Below are 25,719 nucleotides of genomic sequence, written 5' to 3'. Positions count from 1 at the left end.
ACATTACCACTGTGAGGCATTAATATGCTGCTTCACCTGTTCTGCTATGGAAATACTTGGCATGCCAGTCTGACACTGATGTGTAAAGCTAAGTCTTTTGAGGACCACAGACTGTGAGTCGGTAGAGAACCCAATTGGACCTCCGTCCCAGAGCAGACATGTCTGTCACTAGCATAAATGCTGGCTGTGGGAAGGCAAATGGAATGCTTACATATACATTGGCTGGATTTGCCCACCAATCTAGGGAGGTGAGGACATAAGAGTGCACCCTCGTCACTGAGTCCAGCTGCCGATGGCGGTTCAGCAAATGAACTAATGCCAGCCAGGCCTGCAGAAGTCTGAGGCGTAGTCTGGCATATTAAACCACCTAGGTGCAGGTCATATGTCCCAGAAACCTTAAACTGTGTTGTGTTGTTGTCATAGGGTGAGCCTTCATATTTATAACAACAGATTCAATTACCAGGAATGTAAAATCTAGACGAAAAGCCCTGGTTTGAGACAAGTCCAGTAAAGCTATAAACTCTATCCTCTGCACTGGGAAGAGGAGAGACTTTTCAGCATTGATTATCAGTCCCATGTCATTGAACGCTGACTGGATCAGGGGCACACTGCTCTGTACTTGCAATCTGGATCAGCTCTTGACAAGCCAGTTGTCCAGGTAGGGGTAAACTTGAAATCCCGATTTTCGGAGGAATACAGTTATTACTGTCATAACTTTTGTAAAGACACTGGGGGCTGCTGACAAGCCAAATGGTAGTACCGTGAACCGGTAATGATTTTGATATACCAGAAATCAGAGGTTCCCCCTGTGAAAAGGTATCTTGTTAAGCTGCCAATTACGTTGACAGCACCAGGCTTGACAGAACCTTTTGCTGTACCGGAGCCAACTATACCAACTTAGACATTGATTTGCAGGAGGAAAAGTGCTTAGATTTAAGATGCACTCTATCTGATTCCTTCTTGCCTGTTGTCATAAACATACAGCTAAGGGTAGCCTAGAATTCCTCCTTACCTGTAAGGGGTTAAGAAGCTCAAATAGCCTACTTGGCACCTGACCAACAGGACCAATGGGGAAAGAAGATACTTTCAAATCTTAGGAGGGGGGGAAGGTTTTTTCTGTGCTCTTTGTTTTGTATGGGGGTTCTCTCTTGGGACTGAGAGGGGCCAGACAGAAATCCATGTTCTCCAACCCATCCCAATCCAAGTCTCCAATATTGCAACCAGTATAGGTAAGCCAGGCAAGGCGGATTAGTTTATCTTTTGTTTTCTTGTGAATCATAGAATATCAGGGTTGGAAGGGACCTCAGGAGGTCATCTAGTCCAACCCCCTGCTCAGAGCAGGACCAATCCCCAACTAAATCATCCCACCTAGGGCTTTATCAAGCCTTACCTTAAAAAACTCTAAGGAAGGAGATTCCACCACCTTCCTCGGTAACGCATTCCAGCGTTTCACCACCCTCCTAGTGAAAAAGTTTTTCCTAATAAACAACCTAAACCTCCGCCACTGCAACTTGAGACCATTACTCCTTGTTCTGTCATCTGCTACCACTGAGAACAGTCTAGATCCATCCTCTTTGGAACCCCTTTTCAAGTAGTTGAAAGCAGCTATCAAATCCCCCTCATTCTTCTCTTCCAAAGACTAAACAATCCCAGTTCCCTCAGCCTCTCCTCATAAGTCATGTGTTCCAGTCCCCTAATCATTTTTGTTGCCCTACACTGGACGTTTTCCAATATTTTCATATCCTTTTTGTAGTGTGAGGCCCAAAACTGGTCACACTACTCCAGATGAGGCCTCACCAATGTCGAATAGAGGGGAACGATCACATCCCTCGATCTGCTGGCAATGCCCCTACTTTACATCCCAAAATGCCATTGACCTTCTTGGCAACAAGGGCACACTGTTGACTCATATCCAGCTTCTCATCCACTGTAACCCCTAGGTTCTTTTCTGCAGAACTGTTGCCTAGCCATTCGGTCCCTAGTCTGTAGAAGTGCATGGGATTCTTCCATCCTAAGTGCAGGACTCTGCACTTGTCCTTGTTGAACCTAATCAGATTTCTTTTGGCCCAATCCTCTAATTTATCTAGGTCCCTCTGTATCCTATCCCTACCCTCCAGCGTATCTACCTCTCCTCCCAGTTTAGTGTCATCTGCAAACTTGCTGAGGGTGCAATCCACACCATCCTCCAGATCATTTATGAAGATATTGAACAAAAACGGCCCCAGAACTGACCCTTTGGGCACTCCACTTGTTACCAGCTGCCAATGAGACATGGAGCCATTGATCACTACCCATTGAGCCCGACAATCTAGCCAGCTTTCTATCCACCTTATAGTCCATTCACCCAGCCCATACTTTTTCAACTTCCTGGCAAGAATACTGTGGGAGACCATGTCAAAAGCTTTGCTAAAGTCAAGGAAAAACATGTCCACTGCTTTCCCCTCATCCAGAGTCAGTTATCTCGTCATAGAAGGCAATTAGATTAGTCAGGCACGACTTGCCCTTGGTGAATCCATGCTGACTGTTCCTGATCACTTTCCTCTCCTCTAAGTGCTTCAGAATTGATTCCTTCAGGACCTGCTCCATGATTTTTCCAGGGACTGAGGTGAGGCTGATTGGCCTGTAGTTCCCAGGATCCTCCTCCTTCCCGTCTTTAAAGATGGGCACTACATTAGCCTTTTTCCAGTCATCCGGGACTTCCCCGGATTGCCATGAGTTTTCAAAGATAATGGCCAATGGCTCTACAATCACATCCGCCAACTTCTTTAGCACTCTATGATGCAGCGCATCCGGCACCATGGACTTGTGCTCATCTATCTTTTCTAAATAGTCCCAAACCACTTCTTTCTCCACAGAGGGCTGGTCACCTCCTCCCCATGCTGTGCTGCCCAGTGCAGTAGTCCGGGAGCTGACCTTATTTGTGAAGACAGAGGGGAAAAAGAAGCACTGAGTACATTAGCTTTTTCCACATCCTCTGTCACTAGGTTGCCTCCCTCATTCAGGAAGGGGCCCACACTTTCCTTGACTTTCTTCTTGTTGCTAACATACCTGAAGAAACACTTCTTGTTACTCTTAAAATCTCTTGATAGCTACAACTCCAGGTGTGATTTGGCCTTCCTGATTTCACTCCTGCATACCTGAGCAATATTTTTGTACTTCTCCCTGGTCATTTGTCCAATCTTCCATTTCTTGTAAGCTTCTTTTTTGTGTTTAAGATCAGCAAGCCAAGGTTAAGCCAAGCTGGTCGCCTGCCATATTTACTATTCTTTCTACACATCGGAATGGTTTGTCCCTGTAACCTCAATGAGGATTCTTTAAAATATAGCCAGCTCTCCTGGACTCCTTTCCCGCTCCTGTTATTCTCCCAGGGGATCCTGCCCATCAGTTCCATGAGGGAGTCAAAGTCTGCTTTTCTGAAGTCCAGGGTCCATATTCTGCTGCTCTCCTTTCTTCCTTGTGTCAGGATCCTGAACTCGACCATCTCATGGTCACTGCCTCCCAGGTTCCCATCCACTTTATCTTCCCGTACTAATTCTTCCCGGTTTGTGAGCAGCAGGTCAAGAGCAGCTCCCCCCCTAGTTGGTTCCTCCAGCACTTGCACCAGGAAATTGTCCCCTGCACTTTCCAAAAACTTCCTGGATTGTCTGTGCACCACTGTATTGCTCTCCCAGGATATATCAGGGTGATTGAAGTCTCCCATGAGAACCAGAGCCTGCGATCTAGTAACTTCTGTGAGTTGCCAGAAGAAAGCCTCGTACACCTCATCCCCCTGCTCCGGTGATTTATAGCAGACTCCCACCATGACATCACCCTTGTTGCTCACACTTCTAAACTTAATCCAGAGACTCTCAGGTTTTTCTGCAGTTTCATACTTGAGCTCTGAGCAGTCATACTGCTCCCTTACATGCAGTGCAACTCCCTCACCTTTTCTGCCCTGCCTGTCCTTCCTGAACAGTTTATATCCATCCATGACAGTACTCCAGTTATGTGAGTTATCCCACCAAGTCTCTGTTATTCCAGTCACATCATTATTCCTTGACTGTGCCAGGACTTCTAGTTCTCCCTGCTTGTTTCCCAGGCTTCTTGCATTTGTGCATAGGCACTTGAGATAACTTTCTGATCGTCCCTCTTTCTCAGTATGAGGCAGGAGCCCTGCCCTCTCACGCGGTCCTGCTTGTGCTTCCTCCCAGTATCCCACTTCCCCACTTACCTCAGGGTTTTGGTCTCCTTCCCCCGGTGAAAACTAGTTTAAAGCCCTCCTCACTAGGTTAGCCAGCCTGCTTGCGAAGATGCTCTTCACTCTCTTCGTTAGGTGGAGCCCGTCTCTGCCTAGCACTCCTCCTTCTTGGAACACCATTCCTTGGTCAAAGAATCCAAAGCCTTCTCTCTGACACCACCTGCGTAGCCATTTGTTGACTTCCACGTTTCAACGGTCTCTATTTTCCCTGTTTTCTGTAACTTTAAGGTTTTGCCGAGAGGGGAATCCTCTGTGTTTTGAATCTGAATACCCTGTGAAGTATTTTCCATCCTGATTTTATCGAGATGATTTTTACCTTTCTTTCTTTCTTTCTTTTTTTTTTTTAAATAAAATCCTTTTTTAAAGAACCTGACTGATTTTTCCATTGTTCCAAGACCCAGGGGTTTGGGTCTTTGATCATTTTGTAACCAATTGGTTAGGGTATTATTCTCAAGCCTCCCCAGGAAAGAGGGTGTAAGAGCTTGGGGGGATTGCTGGGGGAAGAGGAACTCCAAGTGGTCCTTTTCCCTGGTTCTTTGTTAAATCACTTGGTGGTGGCAGCCTTACTTAAACCCAAGGTACAAGGGAGAATTTGTACCAGGGGAGTTTTTAACCTAATCTGGTAGAAATAAGCTTAGGGGGTCTTTCATGTGGGTCCCCATGTCTGTACCCTAGAGTTCAGAGTGGGGAGGGAACCCTGACACCCGTCTTACCAGACTTGGAGGCTGGAGCTCTTCCCTCGGCTGAGGCCTCTTTGCAAGTCTTACATATCTTTCTCAGCCCAGGTGAGGGAGCTCAGTGCTGGGATTCTGATAATGCTGGAAGTGTACTTCTCACTGGAGCTGCAGCATTCAGCACCGAGTCAGACTAGGATGGCTCCAACAGTGGCCTGAGTATTGCCTCCACCAGCAGAAATTTCAGCCTACCCTCCCTGTCCTTCTTTCTTCCAGGTTTGAATTCCCTGCAAATCTGGCACCAGTCTTTCCTGTGTGCTTCTCCTAGGCACTTCAGGCAACCTTTGTGCAGTGCCATAGGCCTCAAGCAAAAAGCACGCTGCTTGAAGCCCAGCAATTGGGGCATATCTTAGTGCCATCAGCAGCAACCCTGAAACGAGGAGAAACAAGTCCAAAAACTTTGTTGGTATTTTTTACACAACTAAAACTTACTAACTATACTAACTACTGGACCAACTATATTATATACAATATTACACACAAAGCTGAGAGAGAACTGTTCTGGTATTGAACAGGGGTTCCAAAGACCGTCAAGGTCAGTAAGAAGAAACAGAGGGGCTAGGGGCAGCTCTTCATGACAGCAGCATGTGGCACTAGGAGGAGCTTGAGCCGCCCAACAGGTCTGAGGGGAAAAAAATTCTGACAGCTGTGCGCTGAGTGTGCAGACGTCAAGAGTGGAATGCACATGTGAAATCACTCCAAGAAAAGCATTACCAGGTTGCTTGCGGTGTTTTTGCTCGTTACCCCTATCTCTTCTTTCTTATTTTGTATCCCTGACCGGGAGAGAGGGTGAGGCAAAGCCTCCATGCTTCCAAGATGAGAAGAAAATAAAACCATAAGGAGAACGCTAAATGAAGTTTATATAAACTGGGGCAGTGTTTCAGCACTCTGCCTTTTTTTCCCCTGCTGGTGGCACAACATGACCTTCTGTCCTTTCATCCTCTGCTGTAGTATGGGAAAAGAGAAAGATATGGGCCATATGTCCTTGAAGTCAGGAAATGTAAAAACTAGATGTTATGGATTCAAACTGACTACAGCAGAAAAAGAACAGAAGGATAAAACAAAGTTGAAACTCCAGAGAAATGCAATGAAGTAGCAGAAAGGGAGGCTTCTTTAACTTAATCTTAACCCCTAGCTTCACAGCAGGATGAAAAGTGGTCAACAGTTTTAATAAGCTGTCAAAATACAGGTTCATCCTGACAGCAGATGACAGAACAAGGAGTAATGGTCTCAAGTTGCAGTGGGGGAGGTTTAGGTTGGATATTAGGAAAAACTTTTTCACTAGGAGGGTGGTGAAGCACTGGAATGCGTTACCTAGAGAGGTGGTGGAATCTCCTTCCTTTGAGGTTTTTAAGGTCAGGATTGACAAAGCCCTGGCTGGGATGGTTTAGTTGGGGATTGGTCCTGCTTTGAGGAGAGGGTTGGACTAGATGACCTCCTGAGGTCCCTTCCAACCCTGATATTCTATGATTCTATGATATTTAAATAAGTCCCCTCATAGGTTCTTGGAAAAATATTGATGAATTTGCAGGTCAGGCCTACAGCACCTAAACAGTCCATTTCAGAAAGGAAGGCCTTTGGAGAAAGTATGTGAAGATTTGGAAGTCTGTAAAAGCCTGGAGATTGGAGGTCCAAGAACTGTGGTAAAGTCATCAAAGGATTAACCATTATACTTGTTCAGCTTGCAGCTCCTTTACATTGACAGGCATGGGTAACCCACTAAACGTCATTCAAGAAAGGAATGGGGAATTGTACTTAATCCACAAATAAGAAAATAAAGAATAAATAAATAAATAAACAGATTGATAGAGCCAGAAGAGTTCCCAGAAGTTACCTACTACAGGACAGGCCTAACAAAGAAAATAACAGAACGCCACTAGCCATCACCTTCAGCCCCCAACTAAAACCCCTCCAACGCATTATTAAGGATCTACAACCTATCCTAAAAGATGACCCAAATCTTGGGAGACAGGCCAGTCCTTGCCTACAGACAGCCCCGCAACCTGAAGCAAATACTCACCAACAACCACATACCACACAACAGAACCACTAACCCAGGAACTTTATCCTTGCAACATAGCCCGTTGCCAACTGTGCCCACATATCTATTCAGGGGACACCATCACAGGGCCTAATAACATCAGCCACACTATCAGAGGCTCGTTCACCTGCACATCCACCAATGTGACATATGCCATCATGTGCCAGCAATGCCCCTCTGCCATTTACATTGGTCAAACTGGACAGTATCTACGTAAAAGAATAAATGGACACAAATCAGATGTCAAGAATTATAACATTCATAAACCAGTCGGAGAACACTTCAATCTCTCTGGTCACACAATCACAGACATGAAGGTCGCTATCTTAAAACAAAAAAACTTCAAATCCAGACTCCAGCGAGAAACTGCTGAATTGGAATTCATTTGCAAATTGGATACTATTAATTTAGGCTTGAATAGAGACTGGGAGTGGCTAAGTCATTATGCAAGGTAGCCTATTTCCCCTTGTTTTTTCCTAACCCCCCCCCACCAGATGTTCTGGTTTAACTTGGATTTAAACTTGGAGAGTGGTCAGTTTGGATGAGCTATTACCAGCAGGAGAGTGAGTTTGTGTGTGTATGGGGGTGGGGGGGATGTGAGAACCTGAATTTGTGCTGGAAATGGCCCACCTTGATTATCATGCACATTGTAGGGAGAGTGGTCACTTTGGATGAGCTATTACCAGCAGGATAGTGAGTTTGTGTGTGTGGTTTTTGGAGGGGGGTGAGGGGGTGAGAGAACCTGGATTTGTGCAGGAAATGGCCCAACTTGATTATCATGCACATTGTGTAGAGAGTTGTCACTTTGGATGGGCTATCACCAGCAGGAGAGTGAATTTGTGTGTGGGGGTGGAGGGTGAGAAAACCTGGATTTGTGCTGGAAATGGCCCAACTTGATGATCACTTTAGATAAGCTATTACCAGCAGGACAGTAGGGTGGGAGGAGGTATTGTTTCATATTCTCTGTGTGTATATAAAGTCTGCTGCTGTTTCCACGGTATGCATCCGATGAAGTGAGCTGTAGCTCACGAAAGCTCATGCTCAAATAAATTGGTTAGTCTCTAAGGTGCCACAAGTACTCCTTTTCTTTTTAAGAAAATCTCAGTAAGTGCAGGCCTTGATTAAGTTCTGAGCCATAACAAGACTGTGACGTCTCAAATGTCATAGGGGTACCAAGCATGCTATTCGGATCTGCATGGCAGGATTGGCAAGGCCAGTCACGGACAACCAGACTGATCTACACTTGTCCTTCATGAAGTCCCACAGAACTGTGTGGATCAGGGGAACTCTGAAGGGTCCATGAGAAGGTGAGAAGTTTCTCCAGAGGATAGCATGAACATGCCTGTGGATCTGGGTAACTACTGCGCTCTGCACAGATCAGGCATATGGAGCCTACCACCTCTGAACACTGGGGAATCACTGACACATATGACAAGAATGGAAAGTACCTGGCAAAATCAAAAAGGCAGAAACAATTTAAAAAGCTTCTCTTAAATAAAAGTAAAAATGCATGTGGGCGTTCAAAAAAACCCCTTGGCCTTACTGTGGTATTTTTCAGAGGAACATTGTACTTAATTTTTAAGATTTTTCATATTCTAAGCTCTTTGGGGCAGGGACCTTGCCTTCATACCTGTCAGCAGAGTGTCTCGCGCTATATAAATAATTACTAATTCATTATGAACACGTTACCAGATCATTTAGGGTAGTAATGAGCATATCATTTATTTACAAAAAAGGAAAACACTGATAACTAGAAACGAATTATAATAAACCATTAAAACAGACTAAGCTAATATGAAACTGGATACGATTCTAAGACTGTTTTTTATATTTTCTAGGACATTTCTTGGCTCTAAAATCAATAACTAATATTTTAAAATAACCTTATTTTTACTATCAGAGGGGTAGCCGTGTTTGTCTGGATCTGTAAAAGCGACAGAGTCCTGTGGCACCTTACAGACTAACAGACATAGTGGAGCATAAGCTTTTGTGGGTGAATACCCACTTCATCAGATGCATGTAGTGGAAATTTCCAGAGGCAGGTATAAACATGCAAGCAAGAATCAGGCTAGGGATAACAAGGTTAGTTCAATCAGGCAGGATGAGGCCCTCTTCTAGCAGTTGAAATGTGAATACCAAGGGAGGAGAAACTGCTTTTATAGTTGGCTAGCCATTCATAGTCTTTGTTTAATCCTGAGATGATGGTGTCAAATTTGCAAATGAACTGAAGCTCAGCAGTTTCTCTTTGAAGTCTGGTCCTGAAGTTTTTTTGCTGCAGGATGGCTACCTTTAGATCTGCTATTGTGAGTCCAGGGAGGTTGAAGTGTTATTTTTATTATGGTTTCAGAGTAACAGCCGTGTTAGTCTGTATTCGCAAAAAGAAAAGGAGTACTTGTGGCACCTTAGAGACTAACCAATTTATTAGAGCATAAGCTTTCGTGAGCTACAGCTCACTTCATCTAGCTCACGAAAGCTTATGCTCTAATAAATTGGTTAGTCTCTAAGGTGCCACAAGCACTCCTTTTATTTTTATTATGTCACTCTTCTGAAGAAAAACATATCTGCATTCTTAGACTTTTCATTATAGAAAAGGAAACCCCACAGAACCACAGCATAAAGTAAAAATAGTTCTAAGCATCCCAGCAGATTCTGGGGTTTTGGACTACAGTGCAGGATATTTTAAAAAATAAAACAGTATTTCCAGGAGGAATGGGAAACAATTCCTGTTAGGTAAAGCCTGAGCTTCACATAATCTGTTTTCCAGAAGAACACATATGACAGTTAACTCTTCTTAACATGAGGCAGCTTGATTCTTCCAAAAGGTTGCATTTGTCAGTGCTCCAATGCTTTCTTTTTCAGAAAGAATTATACCTTTCGTTTCCTGCTTCTTTGTTGCTAAGCTGAAAGTTGCTTTTCAGAGCCCAAAATATTTCACATATTTAATGCGAACTTTTGGTCCAGTCCTATAGTCTTTATTCATGCAGAATTCACATTAAAGACAGTAGGATAATAAAGCTAGACTACACTCCTTTCCATCCACTAAAATCTTGCCATTGCTTGTCGGTCTCTTCAACTACCCTTCTCCCCTTCCTCACCTCAAAACTGACTACTAGAATCAATGGTTATCAGTGTCAACGCTCTCTGCTCCACAGAAACTGCTCTTGCCAAAGTCTTGAATGACCTCTTCCTGGCTAAATCTCAGAACCATGCTTCTTTATGAGTGTAATTTTCACACTGAACGTAGTCACCAAGCCACCTCCCTCACCAAATCCCTTTGCGAAAGTCACTTCTGCCACAAAAAGCTAAAGCTGTGAACCAGAGGATACATTTGGGGAGCGAGAAAGGGAGAAGGAGCCTCAAGCTATATTTCTGGGGATCTTATCATCCTAGTCCATTTCTCTCTCCATACTTGTTTGATGACCACTTGAAATGGAAATCTGTTCCTAAACTAAATTTCCTTTATGAAGTGTCCAACGTAACTTTATGATTTTAGGGTTTCTCATAAGTGGCTGGCCCTTGTGATATTTTCTGCAAGAGGAACAAAAAACATGGAGGCATTTGTTCTGAGGAAACCCTCCTCCCCACATCATGCCCTCCCTACCCCTCCCCCCCAAAATTAGATGGATTTAATAATTGGGAATGGAAGGGTGGACAGCAGGTCAAATTTTGCCAAAAGTGTTCTGTTACATATATATTTTGGTTAATGAGAAAACCCATGAACTCAAAACTACTTCCAAGATATCTGCTTCCTTAACTTACCTCACTAGGCCCATATATTCTTCTACACAAGTCATTAGCAAAAGCTTATTACTTGGTTAAGACCATTTTATAGAAGACCATGAACCAAATTCTGCTCTTAGTTACACTAGCGAAAATATGAAGTTACTCTGAATGTATGTCAGTGTAACTGACAAGAGAATTTGGACCTATGTGTGTTATAATATCCTCACAGCATTCTATAAGTATGAATTAAAGATTTGGGATGGCCTGAACTCAGAATTTTCATGTTTTAATTACTGTTGCTCTTTCTATACTTTCAATTAAGAAATCAAATACAAATCAACTTTTCTAATGAAGGTCATTCTTTTGCCTGTAACGTCATAGGATGATCTAAATATGACCTACACCTACATCATGGTCTCAAACTGTGGTTCAAGCATTTAACTCCGTTACTCTGAGTTCAAAATCTATTCCACACTAAGAAGCAATTCCCTGGAACTTTTCTATGCCTCTTGGCAACTACGTAGCCAGAAAAAAAAATGTATGTGAAGCCAGGTACAAGCCAGATTTCTTCATACGTTGTAAGTGAAGAGATGCCTATTAAAATATATATTTTGGTAATTAAAAACAAATCTTTGCATCTGGGGTTTACAGCTTGTATATCAATTTTCAGGTTGTTTCATTTCCAAAGCACAGAGATAGTAAACACTGGAAACCAGAATTTTCAATGGAAATTCTAACACAACTTTAGCTAGTTCAATATTCATAGAATCATAGAAGATTAGGGTTGGAAGAGACCTCAGGAGATCATCCAGTCCAACCCCCTGCTCAAAGCAGGACCAACCCCAACTGATTCTCATCAATATTACTGATTCTCATCTATTAGAGATCAGAAAACAGCATACATACATCTGAAGAATCATATATACCAAGTATTATCACCTATAACATTAAGGGAAAGGTAGTAATTCATTTAATCCAAACTTTTCCTTATTTCAGCAGACATGTCAGATCACAAAAATGCTTAAATTCACAACCTTCTGTTGGCCTATATGATTTACAAAGCAACTACTATGCGAAACTGTACATGTTTCAGGACTTTGCTTTTAAAAGAAAATGGAAATATGTGAAAAACTCCTTTTAAACTTTTATCAAGGCCCAATAAAAAGAGCTTGGGAATCATATGCTAACTCCTGTTTGCAACCTAAAAAGCGTATTTGTCTTTATAATCTCATTCTCCAAAGATGACTAGAAAGACTAATAATTCCATTACCATCACTCCTTGACACATTCAAAATGCTCATTTGGGAGTATTCTATATTCATTCTCCTGAAAACAATGCAGGTAGATTAGCTTTCAGGTACAGAATTACAAGGCTTCCTTATTATAATTATATACCTCTTTGTAATATGATTTTTCTTAACTTGAGGCCACTTGTAATCTGATTCTCAGTTCTAATGTGGATCATAATAAATTCCCTATTTATCACATGGATGATGTTATATACGACATGTAAAATTCAGGTCTCCTAAGAGTAGCCTTAAATAAAGTAAAAACATTGTACATTGAAAATAATAATAATTAGCTATGAAAAATGAACATTTGGTACCTTTTGAATTTTTTTTTTTGGGGGGGGGGAACAGAATTATATGCAACATAACCTTATAAACTTTACATTTGATCATGTGAGGTGCTGAGCACTCTTCACTCCTTTCAGTGGAAGTGGAAGGCAATCAATGCGGATCAGAAATTGACTCAAGTTTTCTTTATTATATATCAGATATTACTTCTAATAAATTCTAAAGCCATTCATGTGTGGTGGCTCAGTAATTCCTAACTAACAGCAAGAATTGAAAGAGATCAGTGAATTCCCGCACTGTGTAGTTACCGATTTATCAGTACTTTCCTATAAATAAAATATTAAGTTTGAAACCAACAGCGGCATAGTATCAATACTTAGACACTGAAAATACTGTAGCCATTACAGTATTTGTCTTTCACAAAATATTTGTCAATATGGTGGTAAGTTCTAGTGTTTAGTACAAAGTCCACTATAGGAATTTGTCCTTTCCTTTCCCCTGTGACAAAATCTGGATTTAATGCAAATCTTAAAAGAGTGTTTTGGGGAACACTACCAAGAAAAGTTTTGAATAAGCTACAGTGTCTGTTTTTAAAAGGGTTAATTTTTTACTGTATACTTCTGAAAATGACCTAGTGCAAAGCAAGCTTCATCATTATCTAAAGAAAAATGTTACTGACTGTAACCTTCTTATTTCAGCTAATGTCCCTGGATTTGGCTGCCCAAAATCTCAAATTTAGATAAAACTGAAGTTTATCTATATACTGAGAAATTGTCTTGGTAACCAGAGTATACTCACCTTAAGAAGCAGAGGATAAATGTTTGTGAGAACAATTATATTTATCTATCAAGGTATTACAATGTGCTTTACTAAAAAACTAAGTGAATATACACAGATTAGCAAATAGACAGACTAAGAACTACATGGAGTCTACCAAAAAGACATCATATGCTCCTCATCATATCCTTCTTATAAATTCAAAACCCTCTGGGTGAAATCCACCCTCAAGTATGGAGGTCCTATGCCGAATCCCACTTGCATTTTCCATGGGGGAGGGTGGCAGGCAGTGCAGCCACTAAGGGGCAACTTCACAGTTTTGTTACAGAGGGAGGAGACTTTTAGCTGACCTCAATTAAATCACTGTAGGAGGGACTACTACATACATCTTATTTAAAGGACTTGGAAAGGCAGTCTCCAATTACTTCAGCCCACAGGCAAGAACAGAGGCCATGCACCCTAAAGGCCTGTTGTGATTTGTGATGGTGAATTCTGTCCTCCCATCTCCATGGAGCTGTACACAAACACCAGTGAATTATTCCTGCTTTGTGAACAGTGGAACCTGTTTCACCCAGAGTGAATTGATCAACCGTGCAGCACACTCTGAGGTCAACAGCCTTGGGCCACGTCTAGATTAGAAAAATAGAAGTTGTTTAAAAATGTTAACTAACACATATTAACTAACCTCTTTTTTAAAAACACTAATGTAGATCGGATTTAACTCACATAAAAAGGTGTCAACTGGTCAACCTTTAACTTCCCTGTGGTTGACCATGACCAGCTAGCATGTTTTAAAAACATTAAAGTGTGTATGAGGTGGGTGAGAGCAGGGCTGGGTGGGGTGTGTGGAGTAGGTGACTGGGGTTAACGAGTGGAAGAGTGCAAGAGAATTCTAGGAGGGGGGCCAGGTGGGTAAGCAGGTATGTGGTGAGGGCAGGGAAATGTTGGGAAGCCATAGATGTACATGGTATCTGGGAGAGAAGAGGGCCACATGTGGGGAGTTCCTGGGATGGTGGAACCAGAGTAGTAGACTGGCCATGGGGAGTTCATTCTCTATACGCCAAGGCATTAATGCCTGAAAGGCTCCTTGTGGCACTGCTGTCTCAGCTCCCCTGTGCATCAAGGCAGTGCCCTGGAGGAAGCTGAGGTGAGGAGCAGGAGTCCACACACATAAAACAGATACATCAACACTTGGGGATTGATCTCCTCTCCCGCATTCTCACGCCCAGAGCCCCTTTTGCATACCACGTCTCCCTAACACAATCCCCCTTCCCTACACACAGTTCTCCTCAGCCCATGTCTATCTACCTCCCCACTAGCCATCCCCAGTTCCCCCAACACCAGCAAGCACCACTGGGGGGAGCAGGGAAGTGGCTGTGTGAGAAGGGTATGGTGGTGAGCAGGGTATGTGAGGGGATTAGGGCAGAGAGAGCACCCTTAGTTTGGCCCTTAATTTGCTCTCTGTTTTGGGACCACCATCTTACACTCCTTGAATTCATTCCACCACAGAAAATACTGCTGGGTGGTAAAAAGACGGTTATTACCCTAGGGTGTGGGAGGTTTGCTAGGGACAAAGTTCTTTAACATGGCAGATAAATCTCTCATCCCATTTTCCTTTTGTTTATTCTTCAAAGCAGAGAGGTAGGGAAGCTCAGAGAACAATGACCAAGTATCAGTGCACAAGAACAAAGAGCTAAGGGAGAAGCATAGGAGTATATGCCCATCTAGAATTCAAAGAACTATAAAGCACCAGAAGAGCAACACCACTGAGTGAGAGAAAAAAAGTTAGAAAAGAATGCAGTGATCCATGATGTATGCTTTCAGGGTAACTTGATTCGTTATAATAAGAGTATCTTTAAAATGCATCGGGCATTGAAAGTATATGATGGTGTGTTAAAATCAAAAGAAAGTGATCTGTTAACAATGAACTGCAAAAGCCCAAGTTTCGGATAATTAGATATTGAAATCTAATTCTTGTTGCTCTCTTATTTTATTATTTTACTCATTACATGCTTTTCTACTTTCAACTAGACCAGCACTATTATTACTACTAAAGTAATTTATGTAGGGCTGCAAATTTACAGAGATTTCAGAGTAAGACATATTACCTGTCCCAAAAAAGCTTATTATACAGGCATACAGATTGATTTGAAAATTGAAAGAAACAGCTTATTCATCTGTACCCACCCAATATTCTAACTTAGTGTCTCTGTGCTTCCATAAATGAGACCTAGTTTAACCGCAGTTTATCTCTGCTTGTGTCAGTAATGTTGAAAATACTATGGAGGTGTTGCTTGCAGTCCCATGAAGAACCTCTTAAAAGCAACATGAATGGGCTATAATAAGACATCTAACCCCTCCAGTCCACCTTAAATTTGGCATCTCTAAGTTGGTCTGTAACTCTGCATCTGTCTTGTTTCAAAATGGTCATATGAAGAGGAAACTATTGTTCAAGATTGCCATAATTATTTGGGATATAAAAGAGAAAGCATATTTTATACTGATGATGTGAGATTTTGAGTCCTTTTCAATGTTTTAATTGTTCAATGACCTAAAAACCTTGAACCCTATTTAAAACAGTTAATATGGAGGCTCCTACTGAATCCTCTAGCTTTAAGGTGAATAATTGATTGAAGGAAGAGAAATTCAGGCCAACCTGAGTCAAGAGAAGTTTTGTCACTGACATTAATGCAGCCATGATTTCATCCAAAGGAGACACTTTCCCTTTGTAGAGCTTCTGGTCCAAGTATCTTCGTCAAGATTTGACATGTGAAATAGGAAAAAGCCACATTTTCTAAAAAGAAATCTAAAAATATTTTTTCCCAGCTCTAAATTGGCAAATACTACAAGCATTTTCTCTGAAGCATTCATTTTAAAATTTAAGTTAAATGAAACTTATTTCTTCAAATGTATAAGTGCCTAGTAAAAATGTTCTGTCCTCAATTTCAAAGCAACGAGTGAACAGCAAAAAAGCCTTTTTGCATGGAAATATGATGTACTACTCAGAAATGAATTTTAAACTAGTATTTCAGAGGAAAATCTCACCTTCCCTGCTTCTGATTGGGAGAATTCACAAACTTCTAACAAAATCAAAGATGTAGCTACGTATAGCTAATATTAGAAACTAAATGGAAATCTAGCAAAGGACTGGCATGTAACCAATATACCAGCCTTTAATTCTCTAGAAATGTCCAGATGCAACATGACCATCCCACCAATACCACCATTTGGGGGATCACATGTATCCATTCCGTACGAAAACCATTTAAAAATTATCTCTGAGCTATTCATTTATAACAGCAATAATGTCTTCATTGCAGGGCATTCCATGGAGATTAACGATCTCCTGGGACTAATGGCCTATATGTGGATCATTAGTCCGAGGAAGAGCATTTCCTTTATTGTAATAATTTAAATATTCACCAGCAACAACAAAAATCATTATTTTAAGCAATTATCTGTTTTCACTCTTGTGCAAGAAATGATGTAACTATTATTAACAAAAGAGGCACTTCCATTCTTAGACATGTAAAGTTACTGACAGAAACACAGCATGTTCGAAACAACTCTCCAGCCCTTCCATATGGTTAAACATTTTGTAGGGGAAGTCCAAAAAATATGTAATTCTCACAACACATTTTTTATATTTTGTAGGAGTTTTCTAACAATTGTTAACTAAAGAAATACAATCACATGGAAAAATATTTTGTTTTTATTCTCAGCCCTACTCCACAGGTTTGTTTGTGTTAGTTGATCTGTACTGTCAATCACTGATGCAGAAAGGAAAGTTACGTTACTCATCCGTAGATGGAGTTCTCAAAGTCTATTGCCTGGGAAGACCCAGACTCACTCATCCTAGTTCCCTGCTTCTTTGGAGTCCTCATTTGATATTCTCAATTGTTGCAAAAGAACTAAGGGCAGTGGGGAGATGGTCCCTTATATAACTTCACACTAAATGTTTTGATTCATGGAGCTCTGATGGCACATATGCAACTCTGCAAAGGCAATATACCTGTTACTGAAGCACTGAGAGTAAGTAAACTTTCCTTTTTCTTGCATGTGTCTATCATTGTGGCAGCGAGGATTTTTAAAGAATCCTGTAGTATAATGTAAATGGGGGGCTGGAACCTAAACTGAAGAATGGGATGAGTTCTAATTTGCTTCATTTTTCTGTTGACCGCAAGGGGCAGAGCTATCAGTGGGAAAGCACACAAAGCCTAACTTAAGAGAAGCAGTCTCCAGTTTTGCACTCACAATTAATTAAGCATACTTGCTGTGTCACAACACAAAGATACCTATCCACCATGAAGATAATGGAGCACTGAATGCTGCTTACCAGAGCTTACAACTAAACTGAACCCACAGTTCCAGGGGATCAAGTCAATACTGATATTACAGAAACATACACTACATCTACCATTGCATTATTATTATTTTTTATTTATATTACAATAGTGCTTAAAGACCCCAACCAGGATTAGAATGTCATTGTAATAGACATTATGCAACCATATAGTAAGAGTCAATCTTTGTTCTGTAGAATTTACAATCTAAATAGACAAGATAAAAGTTGGAAGATTTCATAGATTCCAAAGCCGGAAAGGATCATTGTGATCATCTAGCCACACACAGGCCATTGAATTCCCCTAAAATAATTCCTAGACCAGATCTTTTAGAAAAACACCTACTCTTGATTTAAAAAGTGTCTCCACAAACCTTGGTAAGTTGTTCCAATGGATAATTATTCTAATTGTTAAACATTTATACCTCACTTCCAATTTGAATTTGTCTAGCTTCAACTTCCAGCCATTGGACCATGTTCTCTGTGAGACTGACAAGTCCATTAGTAAATATTTGTTCTCCATGTAAGTACTTATAGACCAGTGTTCTTCAATTAGCAGCCTACAAGCCAGATCCGGCCTAAAAAGGCCTGCTGTTTGGCCTGCCAGGCATCAGTAGCTCCGTCCTGCTCCCTTCCTGCTACTTTGCCCCAGGCTCCCGATGGCTTCAGCGCTTCCCCTGCTAATCCCAGCTGCAGTGTCCCTATGATGACCAGCCTCTGAGCACTAAGTGTAGGAGTTGAGTCCTTAGGTGCTTTTCAAACTCCCATTAGGTGCCTATCTGCATCTTTAAGCACCTAAATACCTTTACAAATCTGGTCCACAGAAACCAAATAAATTACTTAAAATAAACTTATTTAAAAACATACATGAAAAGTCACTATGTGCTGCATCAAATAATGTACAGTTTGCTGAAGTCTCTTTCTCTCAGCATGCAAAAATTTAACATAACGGTATTTAGACTGCTGAAATGTCTCCATCAGTTGGCCTGACTTGAGCAAACTGATTCATGAGGAGACTGGAATTACGGTATATTCTGGTACTACTTAGAACATCCCTGCAAAACTAAAATGTGTGAAAACCAGATGATTATTTAAAGACTAGACAGATCATGCTATTAAATTGAGATCCAACCCATTTTCCTACAGTAATTTAATATTGTAAACATGGGTGTATATTCCAATTACAAAATATTGTGACTCCAGCAGGCCATGTAGTTAACTAATGAAGATTTGTGCAAAGAAACTTGTTTGGTGAGTTTTATCTAAAATTTTGCACTGACCGATTTTAAAAGCCCCACTGAACTTATTTAAAGTCCTTACCAGTTAATTTCTTCACAGGTTGGAGCCGAACACTGATAGACTGATGTGTGAGTAAGGGGGAGGATGGAAGAGAGCGAGACATGCCCTCCATAATCCGAATGTGCTGCATACCTTCGGTCACTGGGAGTGGTGGAATAGCGTAGTCTGGTTCAAAAGCACAGTCGTTCTCTGTGGAGGTGCCTGACAGGAACGTAAAAATAAAACAGAACAGTTTGTAATAAAAGGCAGCCTACTGTTTTTATCATTTCCTAGACTCAGGAATTTGCTGGCTTAGGCTGGCTAGACGCTTTAATATTTCCATACTATTTCTCAAAAAATCACACAAACTTTTTAGGATTGGACTGCTCCTTCTCATGCTCATCTTACAAAATGTTTATGCTTCCCATGAAGAAATTACATTTATACAATAGCAAACAGGTGAATGTCTGATATAGAGTAATGAACAACATAACTAGTTAGATTTTAAGTTTAACCATTTTGCTTTGTTAAGCATTCTGTAGTGATCAGTTTTCATGTAATTACTACCCTGGGCAAATAACTGATTTTTTTCAGCCAACAAACCAAAAAATCAGAACAAATCTTCATGTTGGTTCCGAAAATTTTTGGAATTTGTCAGCAAATTGGAAAAGTCCACTCAGCTTCAAAAAAAGTGTGTGTGCGCGTGTGTACGCATGTCCCTCTTATTACCTTTAGCCCAGTAGTTAGTAGGCCACTTGCCTTGGAGACGGGAGGGTTTGAGTCCCTACTGTGGAGCAAGGACTTGAACTCAGATATATCTCCTGTCAGGTAAGCATCCTAATCACCAGGTTTACAGGCTATTCAGGGGTTGGTTGCTCTCAGTGTCTCCTTTTGAAGCTGTTCCACATTGCACAAACATTTAAATACTCTTTGGAGCAGGGACTTGAATTCAGGTCTCCCTTCTACCAAAGAAGTACCCTTACCACCAAGCTATACGTTATCCCGCAGTCAATCTTTCCTGTTGAAGCGGTTCGACTTTCTATAAATACTTAAATATTAACTGGGCAAAAGAGCAAGAGAGTGTGTGAGAATGACTCTTTGGCCTGGGAGACAGAAGATATAGACTCGGATCTGCTCTGTGCCTGGATTGTGACACAGTGCATCAATATTTACCTTCTTCATTTTACCTGCTTCCTCACTTTGTAATATGATTTATTTATTAATTTGAATTTTTAATACTCTGCAATAAAAGAGCACCACCTAGTGCTCTTGCTAATCTTTCAAAAATACAATAATAAATGATGATTAACAGGTTTGTGCTCACTAGTATCAGTTTTTGTACTCTGTCATGGTAGCTATAAATGTATATTGTATTCTATTTTTCAATTTCATTGCTGCTTTAAATAATTAAATACATTATTTTATTTAAAATAAATATATTTATAAATGTATAAAAGACATTTACATTCCTAAATACAAATATTCCTAAAATGAAAATAAAAAATTTGTTTCTTAGAGACTAACCAATTTATTTGGAAACCACAGTATGCATCCGATGAAGTGAGCTGTAGCTCACGAAAGCTTATGCTCAAATAAATTGGTTAGTCTCTAAGGTGCCACAAGTACTCCTTTTCTTTTTGCGAATACAGACTAACACGGCTGTTACTCTGAAAAATTTGTTTGACATAGTTTAGAGTTTGGTTTTGTTTATAGAAGGATATTTGTCAATAGATATACAGAAATTCTTACATTATATGATATAAAATAGATCTGTTTTAAAATAAAGTGTAAGGAGTCTGTTCATAAAGGTTTTCAAATGTATTGTTTCTTATGACTTACAATCCCAAATAGATTTCCTCCAACCCCATCCAAAAGATTCCTGTCTGGTGCACACATCCAAAATTCTGGAATCTTAGACTAGTCAGAAATCTTTAGGCTCTAAAAACTACAGAATTAACAGACCTTAATGTGTATTTCATGCAATTCTATGGGACCACACAGAAACAGATCCCTTAGATTTCTGTTTGTCCAGTGATGCTATCTATTGCTCTTTTCACTTCTCCCCTCTCATTTATTAGAATGATAGAGGAGCTGCGAAAGATGGAGTCTGTTACCTTATTATTTCTTTAACGTTCTTGTAGAACAGGAAATCTGAGCTAAATTGCTGGCTTACAGATGAGAAGTCATTCTTTACAAGGTTACCTGCTAATGGACAGACTAGATTTACTCAGAGCAGATACTGGGTCAGAGTCTCAACTGGTATAAATCAGCAGAGTGGAGCTATGCAAATTTACACCATCTGAGAATTTGGCTCACGTTTCTCTGATTCTTAAACACTTTATGTAGATAGAAAGCTCTACATTTTCTGCAGTCTTATCACTAGGCAATAAAGAGTCTTTGGGCTAAGTAAAATACCTTTACCGAATTGAATTGTTGGCTTTGTTTGAACTCAGGTGATAATTTTAGAATCTAATTGAAGCTCCTCAAAGAACAGTACAGTCAAATGGTTCATTTTATTTGTCCTTGTTCTTTTTTCAAGTTCAAAGTCTATTCTGTATCTCACTGCCACTCATTTCTGCAATTGCTCTGGAACCCCCTTCTACCCAAAGCCCAGCCAAACAAAAAACAAACGAACAAAAGAAAAGGAAATTAATAAAAGCTTTAAAAGAAGCTCACAACTCTACCTCAAGGAGAGGCTTAACCCTAAAAAGGGAGAAGTGTGAGAGAAGTCCACTGAAGCTCTCTGCTGACTTTGCTATTGATTTTCTGTGGAAGGTTCTCAGATATGATGCCATGGGGCGACAGTATCCCAGTTACTACAATATAAGCAAACTGAAGACTGATGGGAATTATTATTATTTTAATGTAGAGAGCATTTGGAGGCAGAATTAATTTCTCCCTGCAATGTACGGAATGAGCAGATCTTTGCTTGTGATCAAAGTTATTTTATGCTCCTCCTCCAGTTACTAATTTTACCAGAATTTTTAAGCAAATATTCTGAATATTCAGTACATTGGGACAAATTGTTAACAATTGCACAGAGACATTTGAATTATAGTACAGATATGTATATTTGCCATATTGTATACAGAGAGCAAAAAAAAAATTTGGACACTGAGTAAGTAATATGGAAAATTATGATTTATTCATTAAGCCTCCCTCAGTTTTGCTAACTGATGGTCAAGTTCTTAGTTAAATAGAAGAGGGAAAATTAGAAATGATGCATGAGATTGTCACCCCTTTCTTGTCCCTTTATGCCTGTTACAAGTGCTGGAGAGGTACAAAGGGTCTTGAGAAGCCCTGAATCCAGCCTGGGGAAAATTTCCCCATGTATAGGAACTGAGGAAAATTACTGCAGGACTCCCTCACAAACCCCAGCACAGGGAGCATGCTTGGGGCAGGAGGAGCATAGTACCAGCCCAGAACACTGCAGAGATTCTGAGAAGCACAGCCACACACAGGGCAGCCTGCTGTGACTTCGACTGGGGCTATTAAAATTACACCACTGGCTACTCTGGCTCCCAGAGCAGCCCAGAATTGGGAAGGCATGAAGGTGACTTTGCTAGAATCATAGAAGATCAGGGTTGGAAGGGAATTGAAGCCACCTTAGCTCTTGTTCGTCTTGGGCTATGAGTTCTGTGCTGCTCCTCTTAATTATTAGTATTTGGGGCCACAAAAAGAAATTTGTCAAAATCTGTGCTAGCCTCTGCTACGCAAAAGTTGCAAAAGGAATGATCTGCATCAATCTTTAATTTTATAGCGATAAACTGCCGCATATTAAATGCCATATTCTCTCTCTCCCAAGTAATGACGACATCTCAGAACTGTTCTTAAGCCAATTGTTTGGAAGCACGTGCTCTGAGGTCCAGAATGGTACTTTGGGGCTTCATATCATTCAGTTTCTTAAACTACTGGCTTGGAAAGGAAACTCAACTTGCCTGGGTGGAAAATTAAATATTTGACAAAAAGTACCGTTCACTGAGTTGCTGTTCTTTTACAAAAGAGTGGGGTTGCAAACGCGTAATTTAGGGCATAATCTGGATCATTATCTTCATATTTTTAACTAGTTTCTCGAGGTCAGTTTTGTGATCAGGAATGGATTAACTGATTCATTAAAAATAAAAACTGATCCAAATTTTCACACATCACTTGCAACAAATCAGTTCTAATATTTGAAAAGAATTACTTAAGGACCTTCCGTTTCCAGAGGCATCTCGCTAATACACTGGAGTACTGTGGAGTTCTGGGATAACTTGCCTCCATATTTACAACTGTTATCCTTTATATTTTACTGCAAATATACATGACTTGATACCTGATGCATAAACTATACTTACTGAGCAGAGAATTATGAGAGGTGCATCTAAATTTCTCCCATATCATCTCATTTCTTTGATTTTGCAAAAGATCAGATAGATTATAGCCATGGGCTCTGATCACCTTTGTTCCTGTGTTATAATTTTCCTCTCTGAAAGTAATTATTTGATTTCCATTGGATAGCTTTGTGTGACTTTCAGTAGTTTGTGTGAATAAAATGTAGGTTTATAAAAACTAATTCACAGAGGATGGATAACAGAGCTGAATTGTCACATGTGGATGAAGCAGAAAAGATAAATGCCTTCAATACATTATAATTCAGAAGAGACAACAGCCTGAGTTTATTGTAGCTGTCCAAAAAAGGCTATATCAACAGTGTAAAATAGTCAAGGGAATACATTATTCATTCACATAGCAGGAAACAGATTTAAATAATGCTGAAGTTCTCAGACAACTCCTTATCAGAAAACTGATAAAAAGTTATACATTTTACAGCTAAAATGGACCCATAACCAATCTCAAAGTCATGGAATACTTCACAACATAGCTGTATCCTTCTACAGTGAAAAACAAAACAAAAATTAACTATTATTGCATATGTATGCTCAAGTGCAGTACTGGATGCCTCCATGTAGGACTCTTAACATTCATGTGACAACTGATGAGCATTCATTACAATCCACGTTATTTTACTTTGCCCATGTATTGAAGATATAATCCTTAACTGATTTTTTTTTTTTTGGCTTTTAAGATTTTAATAACCTCAAGGTCATTACACTGCAGTTTCTTTGATATGCAGATTTCCAATTAATTCAGAATGGATAACAATTTTTGCCATGATTGCTAAAAATACTTTCAGCTGGATGCTTTCGTCTGCTCTTTTCACTTCATACTGTTAAATGTTAAGCACATGCCAAAATGCTTTGCTGGACGGGGCCAGAGTGCTCAGCAGTTTGCAGGATGATGCCCCTGAGGGGCGCTATGCACAGGTTTAAAATTCCCTGAAGATACAGGTTCAAATTCCAGAATTCTGAGACAGCTTTAGTAAGCACCACACACTTTACTGCATGTGGTTCTTTGAAGAGATGTGTAAGGCTTGCATGCTCTGCATTTGCTCCATTATAGTATAGGTCTGCAAAAGAATTTGTGGCCATAATATCTGGTACTTGTCTAAAGCTGAGGGGAAACTGAGAGTCCCGTGTATTTCTATATAAAATGAATAATAAATAAAGCAATAATGTGAACAAATAGCCATACAAATTGATAGCACCTGCCATCTAAATTCTCAAAATGCTTTGCAAACATTAATGTACTAACCCTCATAAAATCCTTGTCAGGGGATATTATCTTAATTTTACAGATACAGAAGTTGGGGCACAAAAAATTAATTGACTTACTTAAAGTCACACAGAGCAAGTAATTGGCAGAGCTGGAAAGAGAATCCAGAATCACTGGATTTCAGTCTCTTGCTCAAAACACTGGACCATTCTCTCTCTCTCTTTCTCTCTCTCTCTCTTTTTTAATCATTAATAAAACTTAAATTAAAAATGTTTTATTTATGGATTACCTACCAGATTTTAATTTTAACAAAAAAATTATTCTGAATTCAGTAAAAGCAAAGGAATATCTTTGGGATGGGAAAAAGGGAGAAATCAAAATTCTCATTTTTTCACAATTGCAAAATTCAAAAGGATTTGAACAGATTATTCTGAAATTTGCTTCAGTCAAACAGAATATCTTTCTACTGATTTATAAATCACTGAAACAAAGGATTTACAGTGACTGACCCACAACTTTAGCAGTATTGCTACAACATATACGTACACAAGACATTTCCTATACAGTGCATATACTAAATAGTAAATTGTCTTCTGGATTATTTCAATATGACAAAATGTCATAGACTTAATAGATAAACTTTTTTGTGATATTCCAAATTGTGTTTTGATTTATATTGCAAGAGTCTGATCGCCTCACTTAAATTCTATGCATAACAAAATCTCTAAGCCCCTGTGGTATAGTATGTATAACATGTTAGCATATGGAATAAACATAGGTTACAGTTAATAATAATCACATGAAGCTTAAACACCCTTCATTTTTCCCCATGCACAAGTCAGACTGTCTCTTCTCCTGGACAGCTCTGAACCAATCTGTTTTCATCTTCAGAACTCAATGCCAACATGATGACGCTTCTCCTGTCTGTACTAGCCCACATATTTGGCCTGCAGCCATATCTTAGGTTGTGCTCATGCAAGCTAAAAGTTAGGGTAAGTGGTATTTTGTTACTTTTTTCCTTTGTTTTCTTTCCCTTTCCTGTTAACTGTGACTATTCCAAGGGACACACTCATTCAGAGCTCATTTCAAGTGTATACAGAGAGAAAAAAAATCCCAATTTTTGAATGTTTACATACAGAAACTGAACTGGTACTGGCTCCATGCTGTGTTTTTCAGCTACCGCTAGGCTGAGTCAGAAGGTGGGTTACAAAGGGATAGGAACCTAGGGAAAGAGAGGAGGGGCATGAGTCTTGGAGGGTATAAATGGGTGGCATGGAATAAGACGAGGGATGTGGAGCAGTAGCATGCCTCCAGTATTGCCAACTCTCAGAATTTTTTTGTTAGTGATGGGGTTTCCGACAGGGCTGGAGCTTGTCTTGTGATGACATGAGAGCTCCAGCCCTGTCATGAAGTTC

At 40.1% G+C, this 25,719-nt stretch overlaps 1 protein-coding gene across 9 annotated transcripts in view; it reads right to left on the bottom strand.

Moving 5' to 3' along the window:
- Positions 1-25,719, bottom strand: part of TANC2 (tetratricopeptide repeat, ankyrin repeat and coiled-coil containing 2) — a 713,129-nt gene that overhangs the window by 324,279 nt on the left and 363,131 nt on the right. For 5 of the 9 annotated variants that reach the window (XM_073325985.2, XM_073325984.2, XM_078850726.1 and 2 more), the window contains one exon: positions 18,752-18,931. In XM_073325985.2, coding sequence (XP_073182086.2) covers positions 18,752-18,931 — 180 coding nt within the window. The remainder of the gene's footprint in view (positions 1-18,751; positions 18,932-25,719) is intronic. The other 4 variants (XM_078850729.1, XM_078850730.1, XM_078850731.1 and 1 more) reach the window with 1 other exon arrangement.

The sequence above is a fragment of the Lepidochelys kempii genome, chromosome 27 (assembly GCF_965140285.1).
Source record: "Lepidochelys kempii isolate rLepKem1 chromosome 27, rLepKem1.hap1, whole genome shotgun sequence".
NCBI classification, from domain to species: Eukaryota; Metazoa; Chordata; order Testudines; family Cheloniidae; genus Lepidochelys; species Lepidochelys kempii.
The sequence above is the reverse complement of the archived record's forward strand: the minus strand, read 5'-3'. Positions and strand labels throughout refer to the sequence as shown.